Source organism: Rutilus rutilus (genome assembly GCF_951802725.1).
Source record: "Rutilus rutilus genome assembly, chromosome: 3".
NCBI lineage: Eukaryota > Metazoa > Chordata > Actinopteri > Cypriniformes > Leuciscidae > Rutilus > Rutilus rutilus.
The window spans coordinates 42,403,026-42,423,443 of NC_140211.1; the positions used below are offsets into that span (position 1 = coordinate 42,403,026).

Sequence of the window (20,418 nt, forward strand, 5' to 3'; positions counted from 1 at the left end):
CTTTTTTAGAAAGCCAGCGATTGCTGCGAGGTTGCTAGACGTAATGCAGAAGTGATTAATTATTGGGCCTGCAGTGGATAGAGGAGAAGAAAATAAATAACCCTGCCATTGCCATTGCCATTGACCTTTCTTTATCAGGTCTAAAACAGCTAAGATATATGATGATATTATTACGTTTATAAAAGAAAGTAGGCTAAATTAAGTAAAGGAATATCGTTTTTTTTATTGTTTTTTTTGTCTATTTGTTTTGTTTTATTTTTCTAGGTTGTTTATTTGTTTTATGTTTTATTTTCATACTCCACACTCCAGTCCATTCGGTGGTGGTAATGAACCAAAAAGTTAGGTTGCCAACCGCGAATAAACGCCGAAGAAGAAGAAGAAGAAGAAGAAGAAGAAGAAGACGACGACGTCAGCGTCAACGTCAGCCAACTGGTTTAAGCGATTTTCTACTCGTGGTTAGAGTGGACAGTACTATAATAATTTTGGGCTGTTTTTATATATGTTACTGAGGTCGGAAGCATGTCGAAGCCTTCTGAAATAAACATGACAGATAAGCGCAGCGCAGAGAGCCTGTGGTCCGCTGCTGACGTCTGGATCAAGAAACCACATGTAGTAAACAAGAGACTATGTGGCGTGACAGAGACAGAGTACAGGGACGTGGACACTGCGGAATTAAATCAGGTTTTATCTAGTCTTCTGGGGACCAATATTGAGATGACTGATATTTCTGTGTTTCTTCACGCTGATGTTGTGGTTGAGGAGCATGAAACTGCAGGACGCTGGTGTGTTGGAGTAAGAACTATTATACCCAAAGTGAATAAGACCGGAGACTGTCGGTACAAAGAGGTTGTCATTAAAGGTGAGACACAGCACGGAATTAACCTTTTGGGTATTTTGTCTTGTTGATTTTTAAAAATGTCTCTCTTTTTTAGATATGGTTGGAAATGCAGTGACATTTATCCCGTTTGAAGTGAATGGTGTGGGACCGGTTACTCTCAAGAGCAGTAATATTTATCAAATCCAACTGCAGTTAAAGCCAGATGAATGGTGAGTATACTTGAAAAAAAAAAAGAAAAAAAAACATTACATTGACTGATATCACCACACTGATTAACCATTCAATGTTGCATTGGCGGCTGGTGAAAAATATTCAAGGTGGGGCTTTGTGTGTGGGGGGTCTGAAAATTTTGAATTTCGTAGATGTGATTTACCTCATTCTGGTGCATTTTAGGCCATGTCCCTTGCCTATACCAATAAAAGAACTCAAACCAGTCAATACCAATGGTCTGAAAAGACAATATTATTTGAACTGCCATATAGAAATCAACGGTTTCACAGGTAATGATAATGAACAAGTTGCATGTTTATTATGCTCCGTGTCCAGATAGAAAAAGTGCAAACGCATAACGATAAATTATAACAGGGAATACAACAATCTAGTTCTTTAATCAATCCCCAGATGTAGACTAGGCTACATATCTTTAAAGTTCACTGTAGACAAATTGACAATTGGATAAGTGTTGATACTAGAGAGAGAGAGAGAGAGAGAGAGAGAGAGAGAGAGAGAGAAGGGTGGGACAACATTCTTGAAGTGAACACCAAGTATGAGAAGAAAGATGATTTTAACTAGTATAGAACACAGTAATCCAGCTCAGAACTTAGAGACAACAAAAAAAGAAAAGCAAACATACAGTTATGCCTGGTTCAGATTACAAGATTTTTCTGTCTGTTACGATAGTCACGGTGTCAGATTACATGATTTTGACTCCTAAAATCTTGTCATGTCCTGGACAAGAAACATGTCAGACTACACGTTGCTTTCTGACCAGTCATCGCGCACACATTCAAGCACACATACACACACACTCACACACACTCGCTCACTCACTCACTCGCGCACACGCTCACTCTCGCGCGCACACACACATACACGCTCACTCGCGCGCGCACACACACACAAACACATTCACTCACTCGCGCATACACAATCGCTCTCGCACGCACACACACACACACTCACTGTAGCACACACACACACACACACACACACTCACTCGCGCACACTCACTCACTCTTGACGGAACCCGTCGTGGAGCACCGTTAAAAAATTAAACATGCTAGTCTTCCTGTCGTGATGTCGTGAAGCATCGCAGACGCAACGTAGGTTGTCGCCCACTATGACACACTATACGAGATGAAACGATCGAATCTTGCGTCCCGACGCCCGTTGTCGTTTACGAATCCCCACGACACCCTACGTCAAACGGATCGTGCCAAAATCGGGCTAAAATCGTGTAATCTGAACCAGGCATTACATACAGTTACATTCCTATTGAGATCACTATTTTAATGGCAAATGTGTGTGAAACATGGTGTGTATGTGTGAGTGAGTGACAGAGACAGCCAATAAAGCTTATTGAATTGAGATAGCGCTGTGTGTGTGTGTGTGTGTGAGAGAGAGAGTGACAGAGACAGCCAATAAAGCTTATTGAATTGAGATAGCGCTGTGTGTGTGTGTGTGTGAGAGAGAGAGAGAGAGAGAGAAGCTGAGTAAGAGAATGACATTGAGTTTGTGTGTGTGTGGTTCAAAGTGAGTGAGTTGGAGAGATAGATGGAGGGTTAGTGTGTGTGTGTGTGTGTGTGTGTGTGTGTGTGTGTGTGAGAAAGAGCGAGTAAAGAGTAGAGAGAGACTAAAGGTGATGATACACAGGACAACTTTTTGAGCAATGTTGCTGGGCAATGTTGCTGAGCGATTGTTACTTTGGCACTTTCCCATTGAAAATGGCCAATACATTTCTATCTGGATAATTTAGATCGGTCGTGGGCCCTGTCTCTCGTCTGGTTGCCCGTTGACGGCAACATTGCCCAGCAATATTGCTCAAAAAGTTGCCCCGTGTATCATCACCTTAAGATATGGTGTCTGTGACAGTTAGATTTGTGTGTATGAGAGAGGTAGATGGAGTGAAGGTGTGAGTGAATGTGGGGTGGTGAGTGAGTGAAGGGATGGAGAACTCTTATTTGTATAGGAACTTTGCTTGTCTATCTTTCTGAGTGGCAAATCTCTCAATGACCCTTGTGTTGAAATCTGGAATGTCCCATGTGAGTTTTTTCTCTATAGAGAGCATAGCCAGAGTGTTGTGGCAATCTTAGTGCTGCATGGGCGGTTTGACCAAAAATGTATATCAAGGTTTTTTTCAAAATTATGCCGGTTTTCCGGTTTATGACGTTTTTTTTTTTTTTTTCATGCATAATCAGGTGTTCAGTGCATTTTCTACTGGCTGAGAGAGGAGTTACTGCAGTAAATTGACTTAGGATGGTCTATTTTACTGTCATTAGTGAATATTGTAGAATAATTCCACACTAGTAAAAGTATGCTGTTGTTTACAAATAAGAGCCAGTCATTGATTCTAATGAAGTGAGGAATCAGAATGCAAAGACAATTGCAGTCAAAATACAGAACTTTTACTGTGCAAATTTCACAAATATGTTTTTTATAAAAACCAATACAAAAAGTAGAACAACTTGCAATACTTTTGCTTCAAGTTCAAGCCCAGGTACATTACACAGTATTCAAGTAAATATAAAAATGAAATATAAAACAAGTGACTTAGTGAAGTGACAATTTGCATTAATATGGGCTTTGAGGTATATTCACATTCAAATAAATAGTAAAACAAAGTGAACAGCATGCAAAGGCAACTTACATAATAAATACAAAAAGGTGTGCAACTTGCATTAGTTCAAGCCCAGGTACATTACACATGTATTGTATATATGCATAAGTAAATCTAAAAAATCTAAATCATTGCTTTTGAGGTCTATACACAAAAAATTAAAATAGTAAAACAAAATTACGCAACTTGCATTAGTTATTACTTCCTTCAAAAGTATTGCTTCGAAACCAGTATTGAACATATAAAAGAAATATAAAGTGCAACTTGGCTCACAGGATTATCCTGTATAATGTAAACAATAATCACTCATTTCAACATTTACACATTTTTTGCTAGGAAAACCAGACGGTCCACAGCATCTGGTTTGAGTGCGGCCCTGTGGCAAGTGACAATGTTGCCACCAGTGCTGAACACTCTCTCAGATGGAGCACTGGTGGCAGGGATGCAAAAATACTGCTGAGCTAGCTTGGCAATGCGAGGGAAATTTGTCTGATGGCATCTCCACCAGTCTAAAGGGTCTGTATCACTGTCAACCTCTGTGGTCTGTAAATAGACTGTCAGCTCCATTCTGATGCTTTCCTCTTTTGGCAGTGTGAGTGTGCTACTGCTGGTGGTGCTCTGCCTTTTGAAAAAGCTGGCCAAAGTCTTTTTTCTTTTTTCCTCAGGAGGAGGAACAGGCTCTGCTTCTGCTGCTGCTGCACCAGCAGCCCCTGAGAGTGTGTCTTGTTGAGCCTTTATTAGTGGCACTATCTCTTCAACTGCTCTGGATAGAACCCGCTCCACCTTTTCTTTATCCATATACTTGGTTCTAAACCGTGGATCAAGAAGAGATGCAATGTCAAGCATGTCATCTGTGACCTGATCGGAATATTTCTCATTCAAGTAAGCTAGAATGTTTCTCTTCACATCCTTCGTCAGCTGAGTATCACTCTCTTCCTCAGCAAGCATGGATGTGTTGAAGAGACTGAGCATTGGCTTGAGGTAGGAGACACTGACATATTGCTCTCCTGACAAGGCATCTGTGAAGTCCTGGAGTGGGCTCAACACCTTGTTGACAGCCTCTAGGACATCCACATCTTGCCAGCTAAGGACTTCTTGTCAGCTTTTAGAACCTGACTAATGGCCCTCTCTTGCACAAGTACTCTTTGAATCATCATTTGACGTGATCCCCACCTTGTAGGCATCTCAGTTGTGAGCACATGCTTTGGAAGACCCAGATTGTTCTGAACAATGGCCAGGTCCCTCTTTTTCTTCCAAGAGTATGAGAAGGCTGACACAATTCTTTTGCAGACACTTACAGACAGTTGTATGCTGTCATCTTTCATACCTCTCTCTGTAAAAATGACAAATAATTATATATTAGTTCACTTTTCGTAATGTTAATTAAAACATTGATTTTACTTTAGCCCCGAACCAAATGATTACAATAAACTCATAATAATAATAATGATGATGATAATAATAATAATAATAATAATGATGATGATGATGATGATGATGATGATGATGATGATAATAATAATAATAATAATAATAATGACAATGATAATGATGATGATGATGATGATAATAATATAAAAAATATATAATAAATAAATAATAATGAGGATGATAAGAGATAACAGAAAACTCCTTATTAATATCATTTTTAGGGCTGGACCCGAATATTCGTTCGGTGGGTTGGTATTCGATTTGAAAATTTGACATTTGAATATTCGTTTTTTTTTTTTTTTTGCACCTGGTATCCCCCGCGAAACGGTTCTCATTCGCACTTGAATAAGGCCGGCGACACACTGGCTGCGTGGTCTGAGTGTCTCAGCTGCGTGGCGTGTCCGTTTTTATTTCGGCTCCCATGTTAACAGGTTGGGAGTTTGCACATTGCCTGCATGAGACACACGTCTCAGGCGCGGCTCGAGCCACGCGGAAAACGCGTGCATGCTAGAAATAGAACCGACGCCTAAAGTGTTCCAGCAACGGGAGTGTTCTCTGGCTAGAGCGCAGAACAGCGTAGTTTGTATGGACCGAAGTGCATGCCTGAGCTTGTGTTTTGGGTTAAGCTGCGTTGCTTTGACATTGTGGAAAATAGAATAATAGAAATAGAAATGTATTAGCCTTTTTACCCGTTATTATCAATCTAAATTAATCTCGTTTTTAATTTAACTTAATTTCGTTTTTCTTTATTTAAATTTCGTTTTTTCTTTATTTAAATTTCGTTTTTTCTTTATTTAAATTTAGTTTTTTCTTTATTTACATTTCGTTTTTCTTTATTTAAAATTCGGTTTTCTTTATTTAAATCTACCCTTTACTGTGTCAGTAATTTGTTAGTCAGAAAAATATTAGACTACCTTAAGTATTGCTTAAGTTAACATACCTGTGTGTGTGCGTTTTATATCACTAGTGCAGTGTCCGTTCTCGGAGCAGATATGCCCTGCCCGCGTGAGGTGCGCCGCTTCCCGCTCGCGCTGTTCTGTAGTTTACTAAAAGTTTATTAATTTTGAATGTGTTGCTGATCTATATTGCACCAAATGCGACACTGCACTCCCTTGTGAAGTTGATTGGATGAACGGTTCTCGAAATAATCTAAATGCAAACGGACATACAGACACACAGAGATTCCTGCCTTTATTAGAGAGAAGAATATGTTCAGCACCCTCTCTCCGAAGCTTCGAATATTCGTGTACCGAAGCTTCGAAGCTCAAAAAATGGTATTCGGACCAGCCCTAATCATTTTACAGCTATCAAGTATAGTTCACTATTAATATAATAACTATTGCTTACCTATGGCTAGGTGAAGCCTGTGACCAAAGCACTGGAGTCTTGTCCAATTGTTCAGTTCGATAGCCTTCTTGATGTTGGCTCCACTGTCTGTAGTGATGGCCACTAGCTTCTGCTCTGAAAGTCCCCAGGAATCAAGTGCCTCTTGCAGGCCTGCTGCAAGTAACTCTCCAGTATGGTCATCAGGAAAGTAGCTTGTTTGCAAACAGTGACTTTGCAACACCCATTCGTCACTTATAAAGTGAACTGTAAGGCTAAGGTAAGGCTCCATAGTGCGACTGGACCACATATCAGTCGTTGCTGTGAAGTGGAGGACGGTCGCCAGGTCTGTTTCGAGCTTAGCTCTGTGCTTTTGGTACAAGTTGGGGATAGCAACTTGGCTAAAGTACTTTCTGCTCGGCATTTCATACCTGGGATCCAGCGTCTTGATCATCTGCTTGAAGCCTTCTTTTTTGACTGTATTAACCCACTGGGGTCTGAGCTGTTTTCTGGGCCCTGGAGGTGCTCTGACATGCTCTGACATTTGTGCTTATTTCTGTTACTTGTGACATTTTCATGGCTAAAGTCTAATTACACTGTATTCAGCACAAACTCTGCTACAATAATATATCAGCAGCATGTGTGTAAAAGTTTGTAGTTTTGAGATAATGACATTTATGCGTGGTTTGTGAAAATACAAAAAAAAATTCTCACTGAAATAAGGCCATGAAACCCATACTGATTATTTCTTCACAAGACTTTTGAAAATTGTATGACGTAGCCTAGAATATTTGCTCTAAAACGATGTGAAAATCACCCTGACTGCTCATTCAGAGAAGACAATATATTGATTTAAAAATTTTTACGACGTGTTTTGTGCCACAAAGCTTTATGCGGGAGCTCATTAATATGTATGGCTTTTCTCACCTGAGTAAGACAAAGACCCTCCTCTAACTGCCCTATTAGGAGCTATCAGGCCCCTATCATTCTGACCAACCTTGCACAAAGAATGAGGAGATTTAAAAAAGAATGGCTTTTAGATGGTTTGATTTATTTACAACACAACATAATCCAAAGATAACCAATGATCCAAAGACAGAGACCTTTGTGCCATTACTAAAAACATTGTACATACCTTTCATTTCCAAGGTGTTTGATTTTCACTTTACCATGTTCATGTACAGAGACTCATGTGAAAGTTGAAGTCAGCAGGACTCAGTGGCATCTGGGCCCTGAAAAAAAAAAAAAAAAAGTGAACATACTGATATCAAGAGAAAGGCCTGCACGATTTGGGGAATACATTTTAGATTTTTCTGGTTAAAATTGCTTTTTAAAATTCACAGAATACACACACACACACACACACACACACACACACACACACAATGTTTCCAACAATAATATAATGAACACCAGGTTTGTTGTGCCTTGTAAGCATAGGCTATGTGCAGTGCTGCATAAAATAATAATAACAATAACCATAGCAGCCTATAAATCTTCCAAAATATTTCAGTAACAACTAAGCTAGAGAAAAATATATTGATTATCATGTTACTTCAAATGTTTCTATTCGTTATGATGATATGAAATGAGATAATAGTAAAAACATGAAGCCCTTTGGTGCGTTTTGCTTTTCGAATGTATCAAATATGATACATTCAAACGCGATCGCGATCAAAAATATGATACATTCAAACGCGATCGCGATCAAAAATATGATACATTCAAACGCGATCGCGCTCAAATATAAAACATTATGGTTACCATATACATATCTACGTTTGAGCAGATATCCACAAACACAGTAACAGTAAACACGGGTCTAAATATTACAATATTCACCATATATCTAGCAACAGTTCAACTGCAATGTGAAATTTATGCAACAATAACAAACTAATATGTAAGAATTTCTTACCTTGTACATCTTTCTTGTCTTCAAATCGCGTTCTTCTTCTTCTGAGGTAGCCTAAATCCAATGTAAGCTCCAAACGTGCGCCTTTCAAACTCGACGAATAGCAGAGACTTGTGAGGTGTTTTGCTGCTTTGTTTTTGAGGTAATGAGCGTGTTCGCGTTCCATGTGGAGATTTACATGTGAATGTCTTTTGCGCGAGTGGGCGTGTTCAAATTAAAAGTAATTAGGAAGCGTTTGAGAAGCTGGACATCTTGTTGGTTTTATACAAGTTACTTAAACAGAGAATATTTGTTTTCAGTTTGAATCCGATCATTTAAAAGTACACACTTAAATGTTTATAAAGGTATATGGCTCATAAATGTGTGACAAGTATTCGCTGAGTTTTGTTTCAGTTTATAGACGTGCTCAAGAAAAAAAAGTTCACCGCGACAGAGGCAGAACGCACACCCTGTTTATTTTCTTTATTTTACAAAAGCACAATGTTTTGATTTGATTGTAAGTGGACACATACAAAAGTAGAAATATCACAGATTCTTTTTTTATATTTCTTTTTTCTGTATGACCATAAATGACGGAGAAATTTAAGTTTATAGTTCTACAATGTGAAGAAAATCCAGCAAAACGCGTGGGCGCGTTTGCCGACCTCAGAGGGTTAAGCGGGACCATGTCTTTGGCTATGTGGTTAGTGATAGAGTTTGTAATCTCGATCCACCGTTTGCTTTTTCTGTCGTAGTAAGTCCCTCTAGCAAACGCGTCTTTAAGTGACATTTGGCTCAACTTTTCTTTTGCTTTCCCCGTGTTACCTGCTGATGTGGAGGGTGCTGAGTCCGCTGACCTTAATTTCATACATTCTTGATATTCCAAGACGTGCTTGCGGCTAAGGTGCTGGTGCAAATTGCTCGTGTTGCCGCCTTTGGCAACAATTTTAGCCCGACAGCACTTGCATAAAATGGTTGTTTGGTCGACGTCGGATTTTTGGAAACCAAAAAACCTCCAAACAACAGACCCGGCTCCTCTTTTTGGCACAAGTTCTTCTGTGTCATGTTCTACTAGTTCTGCAGCATCCATCTTCCCTGTAACGTAACACCAGAGCACTGCTGTTTACCCTCACCATGCCTCGCAGTCGCTGCTTAGAAGTGCAACATTGTAAAGGGTCCGTCTGAAACAGTGTCGCGCGGCGCAGCGTAACGTTCGTTCTGAACGTTGTGTAATTAAATACATCGGTATGGCGGTATATTAAAAATTAATATCATAACGAAAATATACACCGGTTTACCGGTATACCGCCCAGCACTAGGCAATCTTGTACCATAGTGTTCCTAAGGAAAGTTTTTATTCTCTTTAAAGTAGAGAAGCACCTCTCTGATTCTGCTGTTGTCATTGGTGTGGTGATAAGGATCTTGAGAAGAATTACAGTTTCGGTGTCTTGAAGGTTATTTTCCATTAGAACCTGAAAGAGAGCCAGTGCACCACTGACTGCAACCCTGGAAGTCCTCATTTTGGTAGATCAGGGACAGTTCTGTTTTAAGTCTGGCTTTGTCCAACATGGGATAGGCATCCACCGTGGTTCCTAGTGCTGAATCTGGGAACTTTCTGCTGTGTTGTGGAACAAGTCTCCTTGCAACAAAATGGCTTTGTGAAAGAAAACCTCTCCTGGCTCATAATGGTATCACATACCTATGAAATGATACATAATTGTAGAAAAGTAAACACAGAAAACATTAAGTTTTCACATTTCTCAGTTCAACAACACCATAAAATTAGCATATTCATAGCAGTTACAATTTTGTTATGAGCAAGTAAGTTTTATTAATTATAATACACACACTAGCTGTCATTTTCTTACTCACTCAGACACACACTCACTCACTCACTCACTCACTCATGAATACAGAAATATAATTTCTGTTACTGCTTACCTCTATTGCCAGATGCTGTTGCGTTTCTTCTCCTATTGCCCTCCGTTTCTTCGGGGGTGGTTCCTGTACAGGTCCCCTATACTCCTCATTCTCAACTAGAGAAGGAACGGAGTCCCCGATCCAAAACAAGTTTCACAAGTCTCTGTCCACTGTGTAATTTTAATAAAACTGTATTAAAATATGTGCTATTGTTGTGTTGGGCCTAGTCAATGTTATCTAGATTCATCACAAATAAATTCACTAGTCTAACATGGTGGCGAAATTGTGATATTTATGATAGGTTCTATTGTGCTCAGCCATGTGGATTTATGTTTTTATTGTTTAGGCTACATAAGCATGTTTTCAGCCAATATGCAAAATCATAGCCTACCTGATAGCCTGTATGCTGTGAGTGAACCTCTGGGTGATCCCTGCGATGAAGACTATGTTCCTCTTCTGCATATGGCATGATTTTGTTGAATAATGCCAGGATAAAACAGAAAACCTCATCTTCCAACATTCTCATACAACCCCCCGGCCTCTCTCTTCGATATGGCATCAAAGTCTCCTCTGTCTCGAATGGTTTGGAAGCACTTAACTAGTTCATCTTTGTGCTCATAAACTGTGTTAACAACACGACTGTGGAAGTTCCATCGCGTTGTTGAAGCACCTAGAAGTCGGTGTGCCACCACTTCATCCAGCACTGCCGTTCGTTTGAATGACTTGGAATTTTTTTTTGAAAACCCTACAACAGGGCTATTCAAATACATTTGCAGGGGGGCCAAACTAGGAAATTCCACAATTTGTGAGGGCCGGACGGACAAATTGATATCAGCTAAAGGAAATTAAAATATACTATATACTAAGGTACATAATATATGAAATAAAATAAGGTACATTATTCTTTTGGTTTCCTTTATTATTTCAACACATTCAACTTGTATTGATTAGGCCTACAACAAAGTTCAAAACTGCAAATACTGAGACATATACACAGCTTTTACCCTTAAAACAGTAAACATAATAGCTTATATATATATATATATATATATTAGTGGTGGGCCCTTATCGGCGTTAACGTGCTGCGTTAACGCGAGACTCTTATCGCGCGATAAAAAAAAATATTGCCGTTAATCTATTCTCAAAGTTGGGTTGGGAGCTGGCTCTATACTACACAAGCTATGATGACGCAATCTACCCGCGGCCGCGAGGTACACCCGGCTGCAACGCATTAACTTATATTCGTCGTCATCTTAAGTAAACTACTGAAAGTGAAAGCTGGTGAAAAAGATCGGTGCAACCGTGCAACCTCCATTATTTGGACTTGGTTTGGATTTAAGCCGTCCGACGAGCAGCAGCAAACTATAGACAGAGTGTGTGGGGTAACAGTTCGGTAAATTAACACACGACTAATCCCTTCTACCACCTCAAATTCAAAACGAAACATATCACTGAATACCAACGTGCGCGTATTATTCCCAATATATCTTAGTGGTGTAGCACATATAATCTCTGTCTGCACCCGATTTTAAGAATCGTTGTTGTGTTTCTTTTTAACTGAAAAGACATCAGTTAGACAATATTCTAATTTTAAATTTGGGGTTTCATAAGATCCAAGCCATAATAAACATTAGACCTGCTTAAGTCTCTGCAGCTAGTGTACTTACATTTTATTTATCTGCAAAATTATGTTGTATACTTACAGTTTTGCACAATATATGTTCTCAAAACTACATACACCCTTAAAAAATTAAAAACATGTAGACACCCTTAAAAACATTTAGCAGTTGTTTAGCAGGGTCTGTGTAACCTGTTCTGAAATGGTTTTATTATAATATATATCATTATCGCAAGAGGCTGCAATGCATCACAATATGGATTTTAGGCCATATCCCCCATCCCTAATTGATAGCCTAGAGTAGTTGATAATAACATAGGCCTACCTAATGTTGCCTACGGACAGTAACAGTACAGTAGTAACCTTTTACAGTCTATGAGTAGAACAGCTTTCTCAAGCAGTTTGTGATTCATTTTGGAAACAGGAGATGAGCCCCTGGTCTAATGCACCACCTAGCTTGAGAAACCCGTTCTCAAAGACACTTTTATAGTCATTATTTGGGTAGCACACATATTCTGAATGCCTTCGGCAGAATAAAGAATAAAGAATAATCTAGAATAAAATGAGCCATTTTAATCTAGATTAATCTAGATTAATTTCAAAATTAATCTAGATTAATCTAGATAAAAAAAATGAATCTATGCCCACCTCTAGTATATATATATATATATATATATATATATATATATATATATATATATATATATATATATATATATATATATATATATATATACACAGTGAGGAAAATAAGTATTTGAACACCCTGCTATTTTGCAAGTTCTCCCACTTAGAAATCATGGAGGGGTCTGAAATTGTCATCGTAGGTGCATGTCCACTGTGAGAGACATAATCTAAAAAAAAAAATCCAGAAATCACAATGTATGATTTTTTAACTATTTATTTGTATGATACAGCTGCAAATAAGTATTTGAACACCTGAGAAAATCAATGTTAATATTTGGTACAGTAGCCTTTGTTTGCAATTACAGAGGTCAAACGTTTCCTGTAGTTTTTCACCAGGTTTGCACACACTGCAGGAGGGATTTTGGCCCACTCCTCCACACAGATCTTCTCTAGATCAGTCAGGTTTCTGGGCTGTCGCTGAGAAACACGGAGTTTGAGCTCCCTCCAAAGATTCTCTATTGGGTTTAGGTCTGGAGACTGGCTAGGCCACGCCAGAACCTTGATATGCTTCTTACAGAGCCACTCATTGGTTATCCTGGCTGTGTGCTTCGGGTCATTGTCATGTTGGAAGACCCAGCCTCGACCCATCTTCAATGCTCTAACTGAGGGAAGGAGGTTGTTCCCCAAAATCTCGCAATACATGGCCCCGGTCATCCTCTCCTTAATACAGTGCAGTGTATGGAGTGCAGTGCAGATAATAAATGGAGTGGAGGTGGACATTTTAAAGGCAGACTAACAGGTCTTTGAGGGTCAGAATTCTAGCTGATAGACAGGTGTTCAAATACTTATTTGCAGCTGTATCATACAAATAAATAGTTAAAAAATCATATATTGTGATTTCTGGATTTTTTTTTTTAGATTATGTCTCTCACAGTGGACATACACCTACGATGTCAATTTCAGACCCCTCCATGATTTCCAAGTGGGAGAACTTGCAAAATAGCAGGGTGTTCAAATACTTATTTTCCTCACTATATATATATATATATATATATATATATATATATATATATATATATATATATATATATATATATATAATATATATATATATATATATATATATATATATATATATATATATAAATCAAACAATCAAAATAAAGCTGTCATAAGTGCACAACTGCAACTGCAGTTTCAAGTATCAAATCTTATTTGGGGAAATAACAACATTCACATATCCCTGAAGTATATTTTTCAGACAGTGAGTACACATTTTAAAACTAGAAAAACATTTCAAGTGTACAGTAAGTACAAATCTGCTAACTATGTGCTGTAAACATACTCTTGATGAAAACTAACTATTAACAAGAATATTTTTTTCCTCATTTAGTTTACCTTATTTATCAAGTGAGAGTATGTGACACAGTGGGAGAAGTGACAACGATTTGCTTTTGCCATTTTAACATAATCTGGCTCATATGTGGTAAGTGCAATTCTCAGGCTCTCTCTTGTTCGGTACAAAACCCGCCAATTGCACGCTGACTTTGCTCAAAAGTTACCAGTCTGTCTATTCTACGTTGTCTCTCCACTGAGCCCTCTTGGTATTGCGCAGAAAAAGATTCACATTATATTCTTTGGCCACAGCCACTGATTCGTTGCACAGTAAACACACAGGTCTATCGGTCCCTCGCTTGCTTGCCGTTGTTGGCACAGTAAATAAGTACTTCTCCGACCATTCACTCTGAAACTTACAATTTTCTCTGTCAACTTTGCGGTTTGGCTTGGACAACGCCATGTTAGATGCATGTGTCATAGGCAGCGTGAGAACATCGAATCAGCGAGAATGAGTGTTTGTCACCATGGAGACGACCTGCTCCGCTCTAGAATCTTTGCCTGTACTCTTGTCTGTGTGCTGCGGCAGATTCGTAGATTTTTTTTTTTTTGACTTTTTTTTTTTTGACTTTTTTTTTTAACTGCCGCGGGCCAGAATAAATTTCAATCGGGCCAAATTTGCCCCCGGGCCGCTATTTGAATAGGCCTGCCCTACAATGTCTGAAAAAAACTGGCCGATCTTTGGGATGTTGGATGTTGCCTGCTGCATGACGAGGTTCAACTGATGCGCGTAACAGTGAACGTAGTATGCACTCTCGTAGACGTCTTGCACTTTACGCTGCACTCCACCGGTAGCACCCTTCATCACTGCAGCACCATCATAGGCCTGGGCAATACATTTTCTTTCTTGTCCAGGAAGGATGGTGCTCAGCCTTTCCAATAATGCAGTGGCAATCGTATCAGCGGTCGCATTTGGAAGCGTGATAAACTCAAAGCGTTCTTGAATGTTGTTGTGGCCATCTATGTACCGTAGCACAAGCACAAGCTGACAATGAGTGCAGATGTCGGTTGTCTCGTTTGCCTGAATGGCAATATAGTCCGACTGTTTCACCTCTTCCAGAATGCGGTCTCTGAGAACTGACAACATGCAGTCTAACAGTTCACTGTCGTACCCACAGCTAGTTAGCCAAGCCTTTCGATCGAACCAACCTCGGGAAAAGGTTCTCTTGTAGGTTTTCTCCTTTTCTCGCGCCTTTTTCATTTCATTTATTTATTTAAGGACAGTGCACATTAATCAACATTTCTGTAAATGTGCCAGTGTTAGCCAGCAGGCTAATTTTCAACTGTAAATTGAAAAGCTGCCTGTTGGGTTATATTCACTTCTGGCTTGTCTGGTCCGAGTTCTTTTACAGTGAGTTTTTCCGCTAATGTTCTTCTTTCGAAGGGATACAGGTGTAGACATTTAACTAAATTTGGGGCTAGCTCAACTCCCACGACTACATTAGTGCTACTCAACGTCGCCGGCGCCGCCATGCTGCACTCGCACTCCTCTCTGAGGTAAATATCCCATGGTGCAGTAGGTGCACTGCTCTAGTCTTGGTACAACGGGCGATATTTTCAGAGGCCCTAAACCATAAAATTTGATGACGATAATTGGTGAAATATAAACTTTTTTGCATAGCAACTGGGGAACCATTGGCTTAAATTCCAGCACTGTAGGGCTGAGCGAACTGGAGCCCAGGGAAAACAGCCTATTGGCTACTACTACAACAACATAAAAGTGAATGCAAATATCATTCTGGAGAGTTCTAAACACATTCTAAAGTAAAACCATTATTATCATGTAATTAACACAGATTATTTTTCAAAATGAGAGATTATAAAAATAAATAAATAAATAAATAAAAACAGACAGACAGGCAGGTCAGCGGGAGGTCGGCGCCCCAGCGCCCTGCCCTCTATGGGCGAGCTGCTGCTGCAATGTTGTGTCTTTGAATGGAATATTAAAGGCCTCAAAATGTGAAACCGGTTCAATGAGTACATTGAAGTTTTGACTTGTTTTTGGTAGGGATGAGTCACGATTTTTGAATATTCGATTAGTTGATTTAATTATAGAACATCAAAAAGGTTGTGCGTTCATTGTCTAAAAAAATAAAATCCCCATGTTTTCGTTGCTGATGCTGTGGTTCATGTAACCAGAGAGTGACGCTGCCAATAACGCACCTAAAAGCTGTCAATAAACTCTCAGACAACCGAAGAACACATTGTTTCACACCAGAGCATGTGAGCTGAGTGGTGATATTTCATGCAGAGCGGAGAGCGCCTTTTTGAAGATTCCGCTCGTTCAACCCATAGTGCGCTTTGTGACATGCTGGTTCGAAAATTTGTGAAATAAGTAGGGCTGCTCCCGACTAAAGTTTTTTTCTAGTCGACCAGTAGTTGTTCATTTAAACCATTAGTTGACTAATCGCATATTTATATTAATTGAATTACTTAAATATATAATATAATATAATATAATATAATATAATTAGTGCTGTCAAAGTTAACTTAAGTTAACAAAGTTATTGCGTTATTAACGCGTTAACGCAAAATCATATTAACGGCACTAATTTTTGTAACGCACGATTAACGCAGCGCGTATTTTCTGTTTGACCCGTGGCCCAACCCCTAGTTGGAGAAATGGAGATACAGTGTTGCCAACTTAGCGACATTGCAGACCCCTTTAGCGAATTTTTATATATATATATATATATATATATATATATATATATATATATATATATATATATATATATATATATTATACAGTGAGGAAAATAAGTATTTGAACACCCTGCTATTTTGCAAGTTCTCCCACTTGGAAATCATGGAGGGGTCTGAAATTGTCATCGTAGGTGCATGTCCACTGTGAGAGACATAATCAAAAAAAAAAAAAAAATCCAGAAATCACAATATATGATTTTTAAACTATTTATTTGAATGATACAGCTGCAAATAAGTATTTGAACACCTGTCTATCAGCTAGAATTCTGACCCTCAAAGACCTGTAAGTCTGCCTTTAAAATGTCCACCTCCACTCCATTTATTATCCTAAATTAGATGCACCTGTTTGAGGTCGTTAGCTGCATAAAGACACCTGTCCACCCCATACAATCAGTAAGAATCCAGCTACTAACATGGCCAAGACCAAAGAGCTGTCCAAAGACACTAGAGACAAAATTGTACACTTCCACAAGGCTGGAAAGGGCTACGGGGAAATTGCCAAGCAGCTTGGTGAAGAAAGGTCCACTGTTGGAGCAATCATTAGAAAATGGAAGAAGCTAAACATGACTGTCAATTTCCCTCGGACTGGGGCTCCATGCAAGATCTCACCTCGTGGGGTCTCAATGATCCTAAGAAAGGTGAGAAATCAGCCCAGAACTACACGGGAGGAGCTGGTCAATGACCTGAAAAGAGCTGGGACCACCGTTTCCAAGGTTACTGTTGGTAATACAATAAGACGTCATGGCCAAACCTTATTTAGTTTCTGAGAATCACCGGTACTGCTCTCCCAGCACGCGCGCACACCTTTCTCTCTCTCTCTCTCTCTCTCTTTCTCTTTCTCTTTCTTTCTTTCTCTCTCTTTCTCTTTCTCTTTCTCTCTCTCTCTCTCTCTCTCTCTCTCTCTCTCTCTCTCTCTCTCTCTCTCTCTCTCTCTCTCTCTCTCTCTCTCTCTCTCTCTGTTGCATGCTGGGAGTTGGGGATAGTAGTGGTGGTGGTGAGAGCTGTTGTGTGAGGGTGAGAACTTTCTTGTTTTATTATTTACATTTTCTTTTTCCTTCCAGAAAATACATGGTATTGGAAACAAATTGTAAATATAGTGGTGGTTGCGTGGCAGGATGGCGTCTCTTGATGAGACGCCGTCATTATCACTCCGTAATGGTTTTAGATGTGTTCCTGAGGATAATGCCACAGTGGAGGATGTGTTAATTGTAGTTGGCGATCAAATTGGTCATGAGAACATTTTATCTGCATCACGGATGAATCAGGCTGTCGTCGTTTTTTTGAAGGAACAAAATTTAGTGAATCGTTTGATAGTAAGTGGCCTTACTGTTAAAGATGCTTTTGTGCAACTTTCTCCAATGTATATATCGACAACAAAGGTAACAATTTCAAATATCCCGCCTTTCGTATCCAATGACGTTTTGCAACGTGAGTTAGCGCGTTTTGGAAAAGTTGTCAGTCCCTTTAAAACTGTTGCGCTTGGATGTAAAACATCCGGCTCTGAAGCACGTCGCGTCTTTTAGACGGTACGTCTACATGGTGCTAGAATCGCCTGAGAACACACTGGATATTAATTTTCGTGTGAAACACGAGGGAAGATTATATATGGTGTATGCAACGACTGGCAGCATAAGATGTTTCGAGTGTGGAGACATCGGACACAAGCGCCTGATGTGTCCACATAAGAAAACAGGTGCAGAAAACGTGACAGGAGCAGAGGACGAGGGCGCAAACAATAGCGTTGATGCGGCCCAAGATGAGGTTGTTCCACTAGTTGAGGTGAGTGATGTGAATTCAGATGCTGTGTTACCGGCTGTTGACACTGGAAATGAGGATGTTGTAGCTTTTGTAGCCCCAGAGATTAGCAGAACTGATCTAGTTTCTGATGTTAACAAAGAAGTAGCTAGTACCAGTAGTACTAAAACGGGGGAGAGTGCAAGTGATGGAATTTAATCGTTTTCAAGCGTTGTGAATAATGAGGAAATGGAGGAGGAGCAGTCTGATGATACTGAGTCACAAGTTTCTATGTGTGAAAATGATGGTAGTTCACAAGGAAGTGTATTTAATGCATCTCAGACAGTTTTTTCGGGAGTTTTCAATAAAGATTCGTTGTATAGTCTGGAAGAAATTAACAATTTTTTGGACGAAACATATGGTAAACAAATCAACATAAATGATTTCTTCTCTGATGTAGACACGTTTGTTCACTCTGTTATTTTTTATCAGAAGACTGTTGGAGTTGATGAACTTTGTGAGAAGAAGCGTTTTCGTTTGAAAAAGCTTCTTACCACTATCAGAAAAAGTAAAGCAATGAGTAAGAGAAAGAGTAAATCTAAAAAATTGTAAACCATGTATTACACGGTGTCTTTTCTTTGCTTTTCTATCATGCTTTGTTCTTTATTTCCCATTTTAATTTTGTATATGGAGGCTTTGAGGATAGGCTCGGAGGGATAGTGTAAAGCGTGCTACAGTCTATGAAATAATTGAGCAGAAAAAGCTTGATATCGTTTTTCTCCAAGAAACTCATAGTGACTTGATGAATGAAGTTGAGTGGAATTTGTGGTGGAAAGGACATAAAATACTCAGTCATGGTACAAATTTAAGTAGAGGTGTGGGCATCTTTTTTTCTTCAAAAATAAGGGCGGATATTATAAGTATAGAGGAACCAGTGAAGGGTCGATTGTTGGTGGTTAAAGCTCAAGTTCAAGAGATGCTTGTTTCTCTGATAAATATTTATGCACCAACTGTGGGACAGGAGCGCCTACATTTTTTAGATATACTTAGTGAGAGTCTTAAAAAGTGTCTTAGTGAAGGATGTGTTGTTATTGGTGGAGATTGGAATTGCACTATTAATTTTACTATAGATCGTAATACTGAGGAACCTCATATACAGTCCCAGTGTTTCCCCTACCATTATATAAGGGGGGCGCCCCGCCCTCCTAACGGCTCCCCCCGCCCCCCTTGGAGGTCAAGTAAATTTGATTTGATTTTCTTTATAGCGACAGATTACAATTTGTTATTTTATATAAAAAAAAACCTAAATGGCCCTTAAGTAATATGTTATTTATCTTATTTCCACGATGGCATGTCTTTTCTGTCTGTGTTTACAATTATCCCAATGAGTGCGCACACTCACACACAAACAAACACTTGCGTCACATACAGTTGAGCACTAGCGGACAGAGAGCGCGCGGCTGGAAATGTGTCGCTGAACTGAAGATGGCAACACTCTCTACTGCGAGTAGCAGCCGGAGTAGCTCTCCTGCTCCAACGCCCGTTTCACATATATTTCGTTTGCGGTGAGTATTTTTTCCGTACCCATGTTAACAGAGCTTTCACACTGCACGAGGATGCAGTCCGTCGATGATCGATCTGTTCCAGTTGCGGTGCGTATACAGCAGTGCAGAGATCGTTTCTGCACCGAGTCTATTTCTGCTGTGCTGCAAACGCTGAATTAAAGTGACAGCGCATGTTTCGTGGTCAAAATGAACACCGATTGACCTGAAAATGTAGTAATTTCACCATAAGTGCGATTAATTAAATAAAATGTAGTAATCTCACCATAAATTTATTTAATTAATTACTACTTTTTTCACTTTAAGACTGAGTTAAAGCAAGGAAAACTACAATTTACCTCAACAAGGCGACATAATGAACAACACTCGTCTTATTCGTGGAGGTGGAAAAACAAATTCTTTGTGACATGCAAGATTTATTGTATTAAAATTTAAATACAAAAGATTTTAATATAAGTACATGGTTAAATATTTTACCACTTGCTTGAGCAACTTAATATATAATTATATAGAAGTAATGTATTGAATAATACA

The 20,418-nt window shown here is 39.2% G+C and overlaps 1 protein-coding gene across 1 annotated transcript in view; it reads left to right on the plus strand.

The window, feature by feature from the left end:
• The first annotated feature begins 355 nt into the window (after window positions 1-355).
• trmt44 (tRNA methyltransferase 44 homolog) overlaps window positions 356-20,418 on the plus strand; it is a 291,519-nt gene continuing 271,456 nt past the window's right edge. Inside the window, exons 1-2 of the mRNA XM_084403621.1 lie at window positions 356-859; window positions 933-1,047. Of these exons, the coding sequence (XP_084259747.1) occupies window positions 520-859; window positions 933-1,047 (455 nt within the window). The 5' untranslated portion in view covers window positions 356-519. The remainder of the gene's footprint in view (window positions 860-932; window positions 1,048-20,418) is intronic.